The sequence below is a fragment of the Chlorocebus sabaeus genome, chromosome 13 (genome assembly GCF_047675955.1).
Source record: "Chlorocebus sabaeus isolate Y175 chromosome 13, mChlSab1.0.hap1, whole genome shotgun sequence".
NCBI lineage: Eukaryota > Metazoa > Chordata > Mammalia > Primates > Cercopithecidae > Chlorocebus > Chlorocebus sabaeus.
This window is the reverse complement of record NC_132916.1, coordinates 10,668,175-10,687,096: the sequence shown is the minus strand read 5'-3', so window position 1 is coordinate 10,687,096 and position 18,922 is coordinate 10,668,175. Positions and strand designations below refer to the sequence as shown.

Here is an 18,922-nt window from a genome sequence, read left to right as displayed (position 1 = left end):
GTTGATTCCACATCTTTGCAATTGTGAGTAGTGCTGTGATAAACATTGAGTGCAGGTATCTTTCTGATATGATGATTTTTTTCCTTCAGGTGTATAGTCAATAGTGGGATTGCGGGATGGAATGGTAGTTCTATTTTTAGTTCCTTGATAGATCTCTCTACTCTTTTCCATAGAGGATATCCTAATTTACATTCCCACCAACAGTATGTAAGCATTCCCGTTTTTCTACATTCTTCCTAACATCTTTTGCTTTTTGACTTTTTAATAATTGCCATTCCAGTGGGTATAAGATGATGTCTCATTGTGGTTTTAATTTGCCTTTCTCTGATGATTAGGGATGTGGAACATTTTTACATATGCTTGTTGGCCATTTGTATGTCTTTAGAGAAATGTCTGTGCATATCCTTTGCCCTGTTTTTAAAGGGGTTCTTTTTTCTTTTTGAATTGTTTTGAGTTCCTTGTAGATTCTGGATGTCAGTCCCTTGTCAGACGCACAGTTTGCAAATATTTTCACCCGTTCTGTAGGTTTTCTGTTTACTCTGCTGTGCAGAAGCTTTTTAGTTTAATTAAATCTTGTCTATTTTTGTTTTGTTGCATTTGCTTTTGAGGTTTTAGTTATGAAATCTTTGTCTAGGCCAATGTCCAGGATAGTGTTTCCTGGGTTTTCTTCTAGAATATTCATAGTTTCAGATCTTACATTTAAGTCTCCAACTTTTGTATATGGTGAGAGATAGGGATGTAGTTTCATTCTTCTGCATATGGCTGTCCAGTTTTCCCAGCACCATTTATCGAATAGGATATCCCTTCCCCAGTGTTATGTTTTGTCCGCTTTGTCAAAGATCAGTTGGTTGTAAGTATGTGGCTTTGACTCTGGATTCTCTATTCTGTTCCACTAATCTGTTTGCCTATTTTTATATCAGTACCATGCTGTTTGATTACTATAGCCTTCAGGTATAATTTGAAGTCAAGTAACATGATGCCTCTGGCTTTGTTATTTGCTTTTGCTATTCAGGCTTTGGCTACTCATATTGTTCATATGAATTTTAAGATTGTTTTTCTAATTCTGTGAAAAATGACTTTGGTACTTTGATAAAAATTGCATTGAATCTGCAGATTGCTTTGGTCATTATGGTCATGTTAACAATACTAATTCTTCTAGGCCATGATTTTTGCATGTATTCATTAGGAATATTGGCCTGTAGTTTTCCTTTTTTGTTGTGTCCTTGCCTTGCTTTGGTATTAGGGTGTTACTGGCTTCATAGAACAAGTTAGGGAGGATTCCCTCCAACTTTATTTTATTTTATTTTTTTTGCAGCGAGCAGTTTCAGTGGGATTGGTACCAGTTCTTTGTACCTTTGGTAGAATTTGGCTCTCAGTCTGTCTGGTTCTGTGCTTTTTCTTGAGAGATTTTTAAAGTACTGATTCAATCTCACTACTTGTTACTGGTCTTTTCAGGATTTCTGTTTCTTCCGATTCAATACTGGGAGGTTGTATGTTTCCAGGATTGTATCCATTTCCTCTAGGGTTTCTACTTTTTGAATGTAGAGATGTTTATAGTAGCCTCTGATGATCGTTTGTCTCTCCGTAATATCCGTTTTAATGTCTACTTTTTCATTTCTGATTGTGCTTGTTTGAATTGTGTCTCTTCTTTTTTTGGTTGAGTAGTGGTCCATTGATTTTGTTTATCTTTTCAAAGAACCAACTTTGTTTTGTTGATACTTTGCATTTTTTTTGGGGGGGGGTCTCAGTTTCGTTTAGTTCTGCTCTGATTTTTGTTATTTCTTCTGTTAGGTTTCAACTTGGTTGGTTCTTTTTTTTCCCAAGTGCCATGAGGGTTATATTAGGTCATTAATTTGTGATCTTTCTTTCTGATGTAGGCATTTAGTGCTATAAACTTCGTCTTACCGCTGCTTTGCTGTATCCCAGAGGTTTTGGTCTACTATGTCTCTATTTATATTCATTTCAAAAAATTTTGACATTTCATCCTAACTTTGTCATTGACCCAAAGGTTATTCAGGAGCAGGTTGTTTAATGTCCATGGATTTGTGTAGTTTTGAGAGTTCTCCTCTTGGAATTGATTTCTAGTTTTATTCCACTGTGATCTGGGAAGATAGTTGATATGATTTCAGTTTTTAAAATGTATTGAGACTTGTTTTGTGGCCTAACGTATGGTCTATCCTGGAGAGTGTTCCATGTGCTAAGAGGAATGTATGTCCTGTGGTTGTTGGGTAGAATGTTCTTTAAATGTCTTTTAGGTCCATTTAATCCTGAGTCCAATTTAAGTTCAGTGTTTTACTGTTGATTTTCTGTCTCGATTATCTTTCTAGTGCTATTAGTGAGGTGTTGAAGTCTCTCATTATTATTACATTGCTGTCTGTCTCTTAGGTCTAGTGGTAATTATTTTATGAATCTGAGTGCTTTGGTGTGGGGTGCATTCGTAGTTAGGATGGTTATATCTTGTTGAATTGATCCCTTTATCATTATTTAATGGTCTTCTTTTTGTTTTCTCTTTTAACTGTTGTTGACTTAAAAGGCTGTTTTGTCCAGGTATTTCTTCTCCTGCTCACTTTTGGTTTCTATTTGCATGGAATATCTTTTCCTACCTCTTTACCTTGAGTCTTTGTTTTTACCAGTTAGGTGGTTTTCTGTAAGCAACATATGGTTGGATTGTTTTTTCTTTTGGTAGATATGTGAGTTTTATACCTTTTGTCTGGGTTAATTCAAACCTGTCTTTAAGCTATCAGATTCTCTTTTCTGCTGGTCTAGTCTGCTGTTCAAGCTTTCAATTGTATTTTGTAATTCCTACAATGAATTTTTTATTTCTGGAATTTCTGTCTGGTTTTCTAAAAAATAGCTATCTCTAGTAAAATTTTAATTTAGATCCTGTATTGTTTTTCTGGTTTGTGTTGGTTTTTTGACTTTCTCTTGGATCTTATTGTGCTTCTTTAAAATCAATATTTTGAATTCCTTATCTGGTATTTCAAGGATTTCATTTTCATTAGGGTCCACTGCTGGAGAGTTAGTGTGAGTCTTGGGGATGTTGCAGCACTCTTTTTTTTTTTTTAAATACTTCTAGAGTTGTTACTCTGCTTCATTCTCATCTGGATAAACTGTCTCTTCTTTATTTTTAAATTTACTTTGGCAGAATTTTTTTTCCCTTGAGAATGTGAATATAATGTATGTTGTATATAGTTGTTTGACTTCAGTTCTGGGTGCTTTCAGTGACAAAGACTCTGAGTTTCTTGGTTATAGATGGCCTTTTTGTGGTAGCTTTCTCAAATGCTAGTGATAGTAGTGATGTGCTGGGTGTGTGAGCAGGGTCCTCACCCATCTCCCGCTGGGCCTGGAAGGCAGAGTTCTCAGGAAGTTATCTTGTTCTCCTTTGCTTTGTACTTGTGGCAGCAGAATTTATATTGGGTTGTGCAGGCCAGCAGGTGGTATTTACTGGTAAAAGCCAGCTGCAGTGGAATCCGATGGGTTTATGTGTGACCTTTGTTTATGGGGGAAGCTCTGTTACTTCAGGCAGTGACGTGGTCTGTGGAATGCACAGTGGCCTGAGCTCCCTGCTCAACCCCTGAGCGGGGGACAAAGCTAAACTGAACTGCCAGTTCTCTTGGATACTCCAGTGGTTCAAGCACCAGCCCTAACACGGGTAGCAGGGGGAGCTCTGTAGAAGTTGCCAAGGTGTCTGTGGGGAGGTGTGGGGACTGCCCCAGCTCTATGGCCTGGGCAGATAGGAGTGCAATCTGCCTCCCTGTCACACCCTGTCCTGGTGCTGGGGACATTCAGAACATGAGAATATCGCTATCTGTCTCAGGCTGCAGTGTAGTGAGTGCCATGAGAGACACCTGTCCCATGGCTTACTACCAACTTGTCTTCTGCAGTGAGCCTCCTCCCTCAACCCAAAGCATACAGATTTGTAGCTCTCCTGCTTTTTGCCACAGGGATGCTGTGGGTCCGTGTATAGAGGGTGGGGCCCCACCTTTCATGCAAGTCCTGGCCCAGTGGGCACACTGCCAGTGGAAACAGCTACCGCTAACAGCCACAGAATGGCCACTGTCCTGTGTGCCTGTGCCAACCTGTGGGAGCAGCCACGACTGTGCCCACAGCAGTGGGTGGAGGGTGGGGGAGGAGAAGTCCCACTCCCCACATCCGTGCCCAAGCACTGAGACCACCTGGCTCCTAGGCTGGAAGCATATGCCTCCCTTGCAGAGCTGAGTACAGCACCCCTGTGTCTGCTGCAGGTGGCACAGTCTCTCAGCCCACAAGCCATGCTCCTGGGCACAGGAAAGTGCATGCTCTGGTCTCCTTTGTCTCAAGGGGTGCCTCCTTGGCATACTGGACTCTTTCTTCCCTTAGGAGCAGCACTCCCTGAGGGTAGGTCTCTGTGAACCCTGCAGCTCCCCTGGGTCCAGCCAGCCCTGTGTGGCTGCTGCAGTCTCAGCAGGTGCCAAGAAAGGTCTGTGGGGCCTCTGGTGATATAGAGACATCAGTGCTGAGCTTCCCCAGGCAGTCCTCCAAGGACTTTGCCCTTAGTATGATGCCCGCTACTGCTGCCGCCGCCACCCAGGTCCACTGGAAGGTGAGCAACCTGGCACAAGTGGTAGTCTGATGTAATGCCCTCAGGACATCCCCAAATTGCTGCCCGCACCAGTGTTTGGGTTTGCGAGGGCAGAAAAGCTCTCCCACAGTTTGGGTACCAGCCGTTGGCCACAGAGGTGAGAGGCAGCAGTGGCATTCCCACCACCCCTTTCAAGGGAATACGAAGTCCCTCAGGGTTCCTAGCCGTTCTCTGCCCCTCTCTTATTTCTTTTTTTTTTTTGACCTGGCTTCATCCCAGGGGTTCTCTACTAGGCTCCAGTACTCTCCACTTGATAGTCCATTCTGGTGATGGTTGCTCGCCTGTAACTCTGGTTCTTCTGAGAACTGGCCTCTGACAACTGTGTTCAGCTGTCTCGAAACAAACCCCCACTTGTCGTTTTGCGTAGAAATTCCTAAACACAGTTAAAAGAGCTTTGTAGAAAGCAGTGTTTAGAGTAAGAAGATAAGGGAGTGCAAAGTCTGCTGGTTGAGGCCCAGCTCCTGTTTGATTTCCCTCTCTCTCTACAAAGAGACCATCCAGACTGAAAAACCTGCTGGGAGGGATTTGAGGCCTGGGATTGAGATCTGAGAAAGCACTGGATTGTCGTGAATTCTTGGGTCTGACAGATGTTACCCTTTGGTGATATACTCGGGAAACTTACAGATGAGATGGCCAGTTTCCTCATCGTGCTCTTTTGAGAACTCACAGAGAAAGGCCACAAGTAAGCCTGTTGGCCAGTGTTACGTGGGTGTTCAGAAAGAAGGAAAAGTAGCTATTTTCTTGATTTTATTATAATACTTCAATATTTTTGGCTAATGAAAGTGTGTCTTGAGTTTATGGTAGGATAGGATAGGATAGGATAGGATAAGACCACGTAGACTGATGCCAGATGGAGACAACTTACTTGAAGGATAATTTGTGAGCTTGGCCTCACTGGACAGAGTTTGAGTTTGACCAAGTTCTGTGGGCCTTGAAAACCAGGGAGGAGGAGGAGAGGAGTTATTTTCTGGTAGGGAGTGGATCCATTACAGATCTTTTGTGACGGTAACGGGGAGGTGATGTGATAGAAGGTGTTTTTAGAAAGCTGGCCACGTGGAATAGGAAAGGATGCTTATGGGGGAGATACCAAAGATAACTAGATGACTAAAAAGTAACTTACAGGTTAAGTTGATGATGATACTATTATAAACCAGCAGTTTCCAATCTCATTTTTTCCCCCAAATACATGTGACCGATCCCTTTCCCAGAGCTTGAAACTTCCAGAGGGAGTCATATATACTTTCAGGACTGTCAGTAACGGCTCCCTTTCTTCAACTGGAGAGAGCAGTTCACATGAGTGAATGAGAGACATTGACAGTAGCGTAGGGTTAATCCCGAATCAAATCTAATTTGCATATACAATAAAAATACCTAAATTTGTTGCGCATTCATGTGCTAGGCCTAGTGTTTTAAAGTAAAATATCTCATTTAATTCATTCAACAACCCTTTAAAGTAGGTGATTTCATTTCCCTCATGTTACAAATGAAGAAACTGAAGTGCAAAATGGATCTGTGTTCCACAGTGGGCGGGTCTGCGCACATCTGCCCCCGGAGTCCCAGGAAGTTGAGAGGCTGACGAAAGAGGCTGACACCCAGTTTCTCAGAAAGGAACATTTAATAGGGACTTATGAATAGAAGCCACATCTCCAGAAGTCACGAGATGAGATGGATCCCTCCACCATTACCCACCCGGGACCCAGGGCTCATACACCACAGGGAAGGGGTGGTTCAGAAGGGATGTGTAGGACAATTGAAGTAGGTTTTTTGACCTAAGGGGAGGATTCATGATAAGTACCTGCTCTTACACAAGGAACAGTAGATAAACTGGAAATCTTGAGGCCTTCCTGGAACTGGGGTTAATCAGAAGTCAGCAGGGCTGTTTGGCCCCCATAATGGAGTTACTGTAGCCTCCACAATGAGCACCTTGCTGGAGGTGGTGTGGTTATGGATTTGAATGTGGACAGCCAGCTCTAGAGCCTGTGTATTCACTCAGGGCTGTGTTTTTATGTGAGTCGTTTGGTCACATCAGACAGATTGGAGCTGAAATGGAGACCAGGATGGGAGATCTGAATGTGTGGCTCTGAGAGGACATCTGAAAGCAAACTTCTTTTGATCTTGCTAGAAAGGAAAAAATGTGAACCTTCAAAATGACCACAAGCACTGGAGCTCCCAGCAGATCAGAGGAACAGAAGAGCTAGTATAGAAATAGATCCAAATATATATGGTAACTTAAGATAACTTACAACCAAAAAATTGGGTGTAAGTAGCTGTTGTCTCTTAGGAAACAAAGTTCAGTCCCTCCTTTAGATCACATACCAAAATTGCAGCTCAGTTAAGATTTGAAAGTAAAAAGACGATAGAACATTGGAAAACAAATTAGTAACATGTAGATATAATCTAGAAGAGCCTTCCTTAAGGAAACCTGGAAGCCATACAGGAGAAGAGGAACATTTCTTATTACGTACCTTTTAATGACTAAAAGGTGTTGTAAAGACAAAAGACATATGCTAGACTGGGAAAAACATTTCCAGCATGTTTGTCAATGTACTAACAGGATGAGAGCTTTTCTTAAAAATTGGTAAGAAAAACAACCCGGGAGAAAAATGGCAAAGTCAAAGAACAGGTAATTCACAAAAGAAGAAATCCAGACAGTCGATACAACTTCACCAGTAAGCCAGGTGTATTAGGCCTTTCTCACATTACTATAAAGAACTACCTGATACTTGGTAATTTATGAAGGAGAGAGGTTGGATTCACAGTTCCGAAGGCTGTATAGGAAACATGGCTGGGGAGGCCTCAGGAAACTTAAAATCATGGCAGCAGGTGAAGGGGAAGCAGGCAGCTTCTTCGCATAGTGACAGGAGAGGAGTGGGGAGGTGCTACACCCTTTTAAACAAGCAGATCTCGTGAGAACGCTGTCACGAGACAGCACTTGGGGATGGTGCTAAACCATTAGAAACCAGCTCTGTGATCCAATTACCGCCCACCAGGCCCCACCTCCAACACTCGAGATCACAATTCATCATGAGATTTGGGTGGCGAGACAGAGCTAAGCCGCATCACCAGGTATAAATGTAAATCAGAGCAATTATGAGATCTCATTTTTCTTTGAGAAGTTGGCATAAATTTAAGTCGTTGAATCATAGAGTGCTGGCAGGGAGCCTGGAAATGGGCACATTTATTTATATGTTGCTGCAGGAAGATGGTTGTCTCTTAATCCTTTTGGGAAGATAATAGTTGGTGTGAGTTTTGTGGGTTTTTTTTGTTTTTTTTTTGAGACAGAATCTCACTCTGTTGCCCAGGCCGGAGTGCAGTGGCGTGATCTTGGCTCACTGCAACCTCTGCCCTCTGGGTTTAAGTGGTTCTCCTGCCTCAGCCTCCTGAGTAGCTTGGATCACAGGCACCACCATGTCCGGCTAATCTTTTTTTTTTTTTTTGTATTTTTAGTAGAGATGGGGTTTCACCATTTGACCAGGCTGGTCTTGAACTCCTGACCTCAAGTGATCCTCCCGCCTTGGTGCCCCAAAGTGCTGGGATTACAGGTGTGAGCCACCTCACCTGGCCTGGTGTGAGTTTTAAAGTGCTCTAAAGTGGGGGTCCTCAGCCCCCGGGCCACAGACTGATACCAGTTTTTAGCCTGTTAGGAACTGGGCTGCACAGCAGGAGGTGAGTGGCAGGTGAGAGAGTGAAGCTTCATCTGTATTTACAGCCGCTCCCCATTGCTTGCACTACTGCCTGCGCTCTGCATCCTGTTAGATAAGTGGCAGCATTAGATGCTCATAGGAGCACGAACCCTATTGTGAACTGCACATGCAAGGGATCTAGGTTTTGGCGCCTTATGAGAATCTAATGCCTGATGATCTGTCAGTGTCTCCCATCACCCCCACGTGGGACCATCTAGTTGCTCAGGCTCACATTGATTCTACACTATGGTGTATTGTATAATTATTTCATTACGTATTGCAATGTAATAATAATAGAAATAAAGGATACAATAAATGTAATATGCTTGAATCATCCTGAAACCATCCCGCCCGCAACCCAAGTCCGTGGAAAAATTGTCTTTCATGAAACCAGTCACTGGTGCCAAAAAGGTTAGGGACTGCTGCCCTAAAATTTTTTTAGTGAGAAACAACTATTAAGACCTAAATGCTGGTTTAAACAATATTACATTATTTTAAATTGAGGAATCATACATTATCCACACATCCAAGGAGCTCAGAAGAAATTAAAAAAATCATACATTAGTGTTTCCTTAGGCAAATATTACATATGTGAATCTTAGCAAATGTTAGCCATCATTTTTATAGGGCCTGTGAACAATATTTGATCCCATTTGCAACCTAATTATCTTCACATTTTAAAGTGGTTTATACATTTTATATACATTTGACCCTTGAACAGCACTAGAGTTAGGGGGCACCAACCCCCTGCACAGTTGAAAGTCCACGTTTAACTTCACTCCCTCTAACCAGAGCTGCGAATAGCCTGCTGTTTTTGGGAAGCTTTACCAGTAACATAAAGTCAATTAACACATATTTTGCATGTTATATGTATTAAATACTGTATTCTTACAATAAAGTAAGGTAAAGGAAAGAAACTATTAAGAAAATCAGGCCGGGTGTGGTGGCTCACACCTCTAATCACAGCACTTTGGGAGGCTGAGGTGGGAGGATCAGTGGAACCCAGAAGTTTGAGACCAGCTTGGACAACATAGTGGAACCCCATCTCTGCAAAAAGTAAAAGAATTAGCCAGGCATGGTGGTGCATGCCTGTAGTCCCAGCTGCTTGGGAGGCTGAGGCAGGAGGATTGCTTGAGCCCAGGACTAGGTAAGAGAGAGAAACCGTGTCTCAGGAAAAAACAAATCATAAGGAAGAGAAAATATGTTTATTATTCAGTAAGTGGAGGTAGATCATCATATAAAGATCTTCATCCTCATTGTCTTCATGTAGGCTGAGTAGGAGGAGGAAGAGAAGGGACTGGTCTTGCTGTTCTGGGGTTCCAGAGGGGAAAGAAAATCAGTGTATAAGTGGACCTGGGAAGTTCAGACCTGTGCAGTTCAAGGGTCAACTGTATTTGATTTCCTTTTTAAGTACCTCAGATGTCTGACTTAACAGTTAAAAATTCAGTGTAACAATAATTATAAATTTGTGAGTATTATATATTTAATAATTCTTATATATTTACTAGTTATGATAAACCTAAAATTCTCTTAAATGTTCTAATACTGTGGCATAAGTCTGAATTAACTGCTGAGTTATAAACTTTGGATTGGGGTTATATTAAATATTGCAGTAAAAATACCAAGTACGTTCACATTTTTTCTATCACGTCAAATATTCATATTATGATTTTAATTAACCTTCTGAGGATTAAAGCTGTATATCCATTTCAGGAAGCCTGTTACCAGCCCATTTAACTTAAGGTAATGTACTCACTAGGGAACAGTGTTAATTGAGGTTACCACTGGAGCCTGGAATGCTGTTTGGCTTCTTGCTGGTGACCTGGTAGGACACAGTGAGTCCTACTGTAGTCGCCGTCCCAGGTGATTCGTTTACTCTAAAGAGCCTGGCCCCTGACTTCCAGTGATTTGGTAGTGTCTGATTCTTGTATGCATTCACAGAAATCTAGGGCAGGCATCTGGATTGATCACTGGATTGTATCTTTCATCTCTTTGACTCATAAGATGTGAAAATGCCTTTTCCTCTTAAGTATTTTATTTTCTTAAAACCTAGAATTCTGTTGGATATTTAAGATGCTACCTGGTTGAGTTTTGGATACAACTCATGTTTTTATCTGATTTATGGTCTCTCCTGATAGTCTATCTGGCAATACCTGTTACATTTTAAAACGTATATTCACATAATCTTTTGTGACTCAAACGGATAGAAGTAGTAGTACTATATGTAGATATTTCTACAAAAGGTTTTTGGTAGCATTGTTTATTGTGGCACATATGCTGGAACAATCTGTATGGGTATGGTTCAGTAATTTGTAGTGTCTTTTCTTATTTACTTGGTTAAATCATCTAAAATTATATGTATGCATTATATTAAAACAGCCAACAGTTAATGTTTATTTATAATAAATATTTGACTGTCAGTGATATGTAGGCCCTGGTTTAGGTACTGGAATTGAATCAGTAACTACAAAAGACAAGAATCTCTTTTTTTCATGGAGCTTACATTTTAGTAGGGTGGGAGACAGATGAAAAAAGCAATGGCTAAGTAGTATGTTAAACTATGATGACTGCCATAAAAAAAGAAAGGAAGGGTAATCAGGAGTACTGAGGGCTCAGGGGTGTGTGTGCAAGGATATTAAATAGGGTAAGTGTCACTGAGAACGTGACATGTAAGTAAAGACCTCAAGTTGAGGGAGTGAGCTGTGTGTCTCTCTGGGGGAACAGCCTGTTCAGGGGACAAGAGGGGTAGCCAAGGAGTGTGTTGGTGATAGCAAGAAAATAAGTATCTTTTTAAAAGAGTATCCATATAAATAGAGAAGCTGGAGGTAAAAAAACATTGGATGAGTTGTTGTTGTTGTTTTTTTAAATTTGGCAAAATAGCATGAATAGTGTATGTTGAAGGAAACGCTAAGTGGGTGTGCAGGGGAGAGAGGAAAGACTTGCTTGAGCAAATCAGGAAGTAGGACAGGAAGGGTTCTCCGCCTTGTAGGTTCTAATTGCCATGGCAATAATAAAATTTTGCTATAGCCCTGCGGCAGGCAGGGGGGCTGCTTGTGAACTTTGTGGCTTCAAGGAGGCCTAATCACTGTGGGCTTGCTTGGGCTTGGAAGTGCAGCCTGGTGGGCCCGCAGAGTGCGACTTGGTGGTCTGACTGAGCTGCACGTGAGGGCCCGGTGCAGCCTGGCATGGTGGTACCCTTGAGAGCATGGCCTGGAGGGCTCCAAGGTGCAGCCTGGCCAGTGTGGTCTGGAAGGGCCTGGCAAGCGCTATCTGGAGCACTCGGAGGTGTGGCCTGCTGGTCCGGGTGGGTCTAGTGAGTGTGGCTTGGAGTGCTGGGTTGTGTGGCCTGGCTGGTACTGAGGTCCCTGCGGATTCTGGAGAACCTGAAGGTGCGGCTCCGGGGGTGCAGCCAAGTGTGGTGTGGTGTGGTGTGTGGTGTGGAGGGCCCGTGTGTGCAGCCTGGTGGTTACTGTAAGTATGGTTTGGAGGGCCTGGTGAATGTGTCCTGGTAGGCCTGGTGAGTGTGTAAGCATGGCCTAGAGTGTCACCAGACCAAACCGGACCTGTCTGCCAGTGCACCAGGGAAAGCCAGACACCGAAGTGCAGGGTTTTTGCTGGAGAGAGTGGACTGCACTGCGACGAGACAGGAAGAAAGCGCAAACCTGTAGCCCCAAGCTGGGGGCTGGGTGGGGTTTTATAAGCTTATGGTAATAAGGTGTGATCTGATTGGATCTTGCAATTAGATGACACCAGGGCTCTATCTGATTGGATCCTGGATCTTGCCTTGCGGTGTGCGGTTCTTTAGTCCGGCTCCTCAGTCCTAGCGCTTAGATTCCCCCCGTGTTGCAAGCTTGGTTCATCTGGGCGGGCTCCGGTGACGTGATCTCAAACTGGGAGCCCTGGCAGCTGAAAAACAACGAACAACTCTGTACATAAAAGATACAGCTTGGTCTAATGTGGTTCTAAAGAGGCTCTGCCAGCGAGTCCTAGGGGTTCCGGCGCGCAGCCCTGCGAACCTGGAGCTTAGGGTCCGCAGTCTGGGAGGCCTAGGCCTGGCATGTTGGGGACAGGCTGGGGGCCTGGCATGGTGGCGGCAGCCCGCAGTCCTTGCCCGGCCCTTCTCTGGGAGGCCGCAGTTTTCCGCGGCTTTCGCCGGTGTCTGCCCTTGGCCGCTGGGCTGCGAGGAAGCCGGTGAGGGGTGGGTGTGCGCCCCGCCCGGGTCTACCGCCGAGGGATGCAGTGGCCGCCAGCGTGGCCGTGCAGCTGGGTCACTCCCTTCCCGCTTCCAGGGCTTTTTTTCTGCCTCCTTTTCAGGACGTGACCCGCACATTATGAGGGACCCGCAGGGGCTCTTGGCACAGAGGGGTCACCCTGTGTGCGAACAGGACACGAGGTTGGGGGCTTGCCTTCTGAAGCTGCCAGGAGACGCTGCATTCCTTTGCCTGTAGCGGCCGCCCCCCATCCTCCACCCACCCCATTTCCCTCCTCCCCCAACTGCAGTCTTCCGCGCCTCCTGGGCTCCTCGAGCGTCCCTGGGTCCCTTGCACCTCCCGATGTCCCCCACGACTCCTGGCTCTCGTGCTTCTCCAGGACCCCTTGCCTCCTGGGCCTCTTGCGCCTCCCTGGTCCTCCGCGCCTCCTCGGCCCCGTGCATCCCCGCACCCTTTGCGCCTCCTGGGGTTCCGTGCCTCCGGAGGCTTCCTTGCCTTCCGCCCCGCGCCTCGCCACACCCCTCGCCTTCTCATGCTCCTCCGGTCCCCACACCTCCCCACCCTTGTGCCTCTCTGCCTATCCCCTGTACCACCCGGCACCCTCCACGCCTCATGCGCCTCCCCCTTCGCGCCTCCCTCTTCGCGCCTCCCCCTTTCGCGCCTTCCCCTTCGCGCCTCCCCCTTCGCGCCTCCCCCTTTCGCACCTCCCTGTACTCTGCATGCCCCGTGTGCCTGTTGCGCCCCACGCGCCTTCCGCGTCTCCAGCCCTCACGCACTTCCAGCTGCGCGTCTCCCTAGGCGGGTACTTCGGCACCGCTGAGCCCGCCCCGGCCCCTGCTGAGTGCCTCCCAGACACGCCCACTGCAGGCGGGACTCGGGGAGCTGTCCAGGCGCAGGAGCTGTCCAGGCGCAGGAGCTGTCCACGCGCAGGAGCCTTCCTGGCGCGGGGAGCTGTCCAGGCGCGGAAGCTGTCCAGGCGCAGGAGCTGTCCAGGCGCAGAAGCTGTTCAGGCGCGGGGAGCTGTCCAGTCAGGGAAGCTGTCCAGGCGCGGGGAGCTGTCCAGTCGCGGAAGCTGTCCAGGCGCGGGGAGCTGTCCAGTCGCGGAAGCTGTCCAGGCGCGGGGAGCTGTCCAGTCGGGGAAGCTGTTCAGGCGCGGGGAGCTGTCCAGTCGCGGAAGCTGTCCAGGCGCGGGGAGCTGTCCAGTCGCGGGGAGCTGTCCAGGCGCGGGGAGCTGTCCAGTCGGGGAAGCTGTTCAGGCGCGAGGAGCTGTTCAGGCGAGGGGAGCTGTCCAGGCGCGGGGAGCTGTTCAGGCGCGGGGAGCTGTCCAGTCGCGGAAGTTGTCCAGGAGCGGGGAGCTGTCCAGGCGCGGGGAGCTGTCCAGTCGCAGGGAGCTGTCCAGGCGCGGAAGCTGTTCAGGCGCAGGGAGCGGTCCAGTCGCGGGGAACGATCCAGGCGCGGGGAGCGGTCCAGGCTCAGGAGCTGTCCAGGCGCGGAAGCTGTCCAGGCGAGGGAGCTGTCCACGGGGCACTGTCCTTGGTTTCAGAGCCTCTGCAGGACTTCTGTGTCCTTTTGGCTGAGCCGACCGGGCAAAGGTTTTAGAAAAGACCCTGGGTGTTGCAGATGCGGGAAGGATGATCCTGGCCGACTTTTGCACGCAGGCAGAAGAACCACCGGGCCATCAGTCTGGTGCTGTGGGGCAGCGCTGACTTTTGGTTCGCCCCTGCCCCAAGACTTCAGGTGTATATGGGATTGGATCAGCTGTCATCCCGAGCTCATGACACATACAGTGATCCATGTGTTAATCCGTGGACTAACCTTTTTACTTTTAAAAAATTAGTTGTTTTGTGTAATGTAGTGAGCCCTGTTACCAACAAAAATCTAGGATCTTGGCAGTAACCACTGTCTGTTTTGCTTTTCCCTCTTTGACTTTCCACTAGAAGTAATCGTTAGCTCCCATCTTGTATTATATTTTTTTTTACTGTATCTAATTTCCAAAAAAAAAATCTGTATGTGTATGGAACTAACTTTATTAAAGTGTATATCTTCCTATGTGTAACTTTTTGGGACTTAAATGATAACAGTGATATTACTACAAATCAACCATATTGTTGTTTTTCACTGTGTTTTATTCCTTCTGGATGCTGTAATATTTTATTGCGTGGATCTGCCAAAGTTAATTTATCCACTCTTCTGTTGATGGGCCTTTGGTTATTTCCAGGTTTTTGCTCTTCAGAAGAGTGGAATAACTGAGTGGAATAACTGGGCCATAGGGCACACAAATGTTCAATTTTAGGACATAATGTCCTACTGACTTACATAGTTGTTGAACCAGTTAACATTTCACTAGCAATACAGGAGAGCTCTGAGCCATCTCACGTCTGACACTTGGTATTTAATTTTTGCCAGAGGGATGGCTGTAAACGGTATACCATTTTGGTCTTGATTTGAAATTCCTTGATCACCAGTAACATTGAACATCTCTTAACATATTTATTGATGTACATTTTTCTTCGGTTTGCTTGATCATGTCTTGTTCATTTTATATTGGATTTCTATTGCGTGTGACCTAGATTAGAATTTTTTCTTTTCGTTGGATATTGAAATCCACCATTGTGTGGCTAGGTGTGGATTTTTCCTTCTCTCTCCTTTCTGGCATGGTGTGTGCTTTCTCAGTCAGAGGTAATTCATCGTCCTTTATTTCCTGGAATTATACGTAAAAAATTCTTTTTCTTATTTGTTTGCATGTGAATGTATGTAGACATTCTTGATGCTGGTTCTTTGCCCGTTCTGTGTTTTTCCCAGTTTATAACTTCTGTTTTCTTTAAGCTATTTTTTGATGAGTATAAACTCTTAGATTGAATAGGTCAACCTTATTAATCATTTTGAGTCATAAGAAATCTTTCTCTATCTTAAGATTTCTGCCAAGTTTTGAAGTTTGTATTTTGATGTTTACATCTTTAATCCATTTAGACAGGGGTGTCCAACCTTTTGGCTTCCCTAGGCCACATTGGAAGAATAATTATCTTTGGCCACACCTGAAATACACTAATACTCATAATACTTAATAATCTAAAAAAAAAAAATCACAAAAAATATCATAATGTTTTAAGAAAGTTTACAAGTTTGTGTTGGGCTGCATTCAAAGCCATTCTGGGCTGTATGTGGCCCACGGTCCACGGGTTGGACAAGCTTGTGTTTAGAGTTGGTTTTTGTACCCAGTACTGGATAGGGATCCAATTTTGTCTTTTTCCATATGGATAACCATTTTGTTTCCAGTTCTGTTTTTATTTCCAGTTCTGCTTATTGAACAGCCTCCTCTTTTCCCTGATCTATTACTTCTGTCATAATCAAAGTTTAATTCACATTTGTGTCTCTGTGCTCTCTCTTCTAGTCAGTTGGTCTCTATTCTAGTCTTCTGATCAGTTTATTCCTATGCCAACGCCCATCATATTGATTTTTACATAGACTTTTTATTCTGGACTGTTACAGTAATGTCCCAGACAAACAGAGATGTGGTCACTGTACTTGTGGGCCTTTCTAGAGAATGCTGATTTTGTAGCATATGTGATGGGAAGTATTGAAAAATTTCAGTGGCTGAGTTATATATTCTGATTTGTATTTTTGAAGATCACACTGGTGCAAGATGGATGAGGAAGTGAGGTTGGTGAGGGATGAGACTAGTCTGGAGGCAGGGGGAACAGTTAGGTGGCCAGTGCTGGAGCGCAGGTAGTGGTTTTAGCGGGAGTAGAGGTGGAGAAATGTGGACAGATTTGAGATGGGCGTATAGCTGTGGACCTTTCTGATGTATGGAAAGCAGCAGACAAGGTAAAGATGGCACTCAGTGTAATGTAATGGGGATGCTACTCCTGAGATGGAAAATTCTGGGAAAGGAAAGTTTTATAAATTTGTAAGCTGTCAGATAAATTGTAATGCTACTTTTAATTTGCTTTTTCTTGGAAGTAGCTGTTTGGTTATGTATATTTTATAGCTTGTTCACTCTCTTTTCTCTCCAAATAGGTGACTCTGTTTTGAGGAGTGCAACCAGATCTCTCCTGGAATTCAACACAACAGTGAGCTGTGACCGGCCAGGCACAAATCACAGAGTCCAGAGCAGCATTGCCTTCCTGTGTGGGAAAACCCTGGTGAGTCCACACAGACACTTGATGTATTTCTTTAAAAAAAAAAAAAAATGTCTGCCCCTTGGTATTCTGGCTGTAGAGGTATTCCAGGAAGAATCAGTAAGCAAACTTAGAAACACAAATAAGAAAAACCCTACCAAATCACCATCACCATCAAGAACCAATAAGTAAACAAATTCTAAACTTGTTACAACTTTTAAGTAAAACATGGACCACGTCTTTTGTAAAACTACAATTAAGTGTGATTCGTGTGGTAAAAATCAGTGCACTGTTTAATGTTTATGTTATAGGCATAATTTTTTTTTTTTTTCTAAAACCTCTTCTCCTAGCATTTCATTTTGATGGGTTTTAGAGCAGCGTATTTAGTTTTTCTTGAAAATACTTTTCTTTCCTCATTTATATTAAATTAGAGATAGCCACATCTGTTTAGGAGAAGCCTTGGCCCGTGGTTATGGGGTTCTCAAGTTTTTTGGATATTACCTGGTGTTTAAAGAGGACGTCATTGTGTAAATTATTATGATTGTTCTTATGGGCATATTGTATGTAATTTGTTATTTTTAATCTTTATTTTTTGGAAAGGAACTTGCAGTAAATAATTGTTTTAGCTCTTGGGAGAAGGAATTGTTATACAAATTCTATGAATGTTCTTGAATCAGAGTAAGAACCCAATCTTTAGGAAAGTCAGGTCGAGTGAAACTCTGTGGCTACTAAATTGCTTTAAAATATCATTTTAGAGTTTGGGACTGTGACTGTTGCACCTTCAGGTCCACAGTGTCTCATCTGAAGAACTTGGCGAATAAAACTAACATTGTTAATTTTGGATCCGCGTATGAAGTGCATCGTTGTGCATATTGAGACCTTAAAAAATAAAAGAATCTGTGTGCAGCAGCATTAAATGAGAAGATTTATATTACAGAATAAAATATATAGCTGCTGTTTTAACTTTTAACTCATTTCCTTTATGAATTCTGGGTTCACCATACCAAAAAAAGAGCTGTGCAGGATAACTCCCTAGACTTGCCCGTGGGAGCGTAGAGGCCAGTTCCTGCTGTGCCTGTGTCACCCTGCTATGCTGTGATCGGCCTGTCTGTAGTCCACTCTGGTCGCGGTTAACAGGAGGGGCTGCCTCGGAGGGTGGGCGTCTGGTGGATGTACTAACTTGATCAGATACAGATGGGCTTCTCATGGGAGCCTTTTCACGGGAAGCATGAGGTCATGTTTCCTGGCTTTGGTTTGCTGGCATTTGCTTAAGAGAACATTTGGAGTTTGAGAGGAGAGTGACCGAGGATTTCTTCCCATGAACTCACTCACTGTACTTGCATAGCTGGGGCGGTAGAATGCTTTTGGATTAGTTACACAAAATCCCTACATGATTTTATGAAGCTTTGGTCTCAGCATTTTCAGATTTGGGAACGTCTTGATGACCCTGTTTTAACTAAAGCGGTTGCATCCCCTTCCCTTCTTGCTGCGGCTCTCTTTATTTTAGTAGCCTTTACTGCATTCTAATTTTAAAGAAGAATCTTTACAATTTGTGGCATGGTAACTTATTATAATTGTTATTATTTTTTAATAGGGAACTCCTGAATTTGTAACCGCAACAGAATGTGTGCACTACTTTGAGTGGAGGACCACTGCAGCCTGCAAGAAAGACATATTTAAAGCAAAAAAGGAGGTAACACAGGAACTTCAAACTTACATGCTTGTGAAGTATACTCCGGGGAGCTTTACCTTTCAAATACTCATTCTGACCTTTCGGGGTGAAAATCTTTTTTAGCTTCGAAATTGCATTTGAGCAGAGATACCATGTGATTTAATTTTTCAAAACTTGTCTGAGTGATTCTTATTTTTAGGACAGGGCATTTAAAATATCACAGGATGTGATTTTTGGTCCAGATTGGAAATAGAATGGCTCATCCATATAGGGCAAGTTAGTTCTTGGTTTCTGGCGCTGTGTAACTCAGTAAACTAAGTGGCGTGGTTGGGCTTGGGCTTAGAGTATTCACTCTCCCTGCAGGGGCCATCTGTTTCTGACACTGACTGCTTCGTCTTCCTTTGCACCTGGTGTTCCACCTGTGTGGCACCCCACTCTGATAAGTCTCCTTTACCTGTTTGCATTGTTAAATCTGTCTGTCCCTCTCCTCAGCCTTGGGATGACGTCTGGCTGCAATGTGAGTCCAGGCCACGTGCCCCTTAAATTCTTTTCCAGCTGACCTCAGAGACTAGGTTTCTAGGTTACTGTTATTGTTATGTCCACTCCTTGTTATTTGA

General features: G+C 44.3%; 1 protein-coding gene across 1 annotated transcript in view; it reads left to right on the top strand.

Moving 5' to 3' along the window:
* IGF2R (insulin like growth factor 2 receptor) overlaps positions 1–18,922 on the top strand; it is a 132,840-nt gene that overhangs the window by 23,052 nt on the left and 90,866 nt on the right. Inside the window, exons 3-4 of the mRNA XM_073022295.1 lie at positions 16,533–16,657; positions 18,228–18,326. Coding sequence (XP_072878396.1) covers positions 16,533–16,657; positions 18,228–18,326 — 224 coding nt within the window. The remainder of the gene's footprint in view (positions 1–16,532; positions 16,658–18,227; positions 18,327–18,922) is intronic.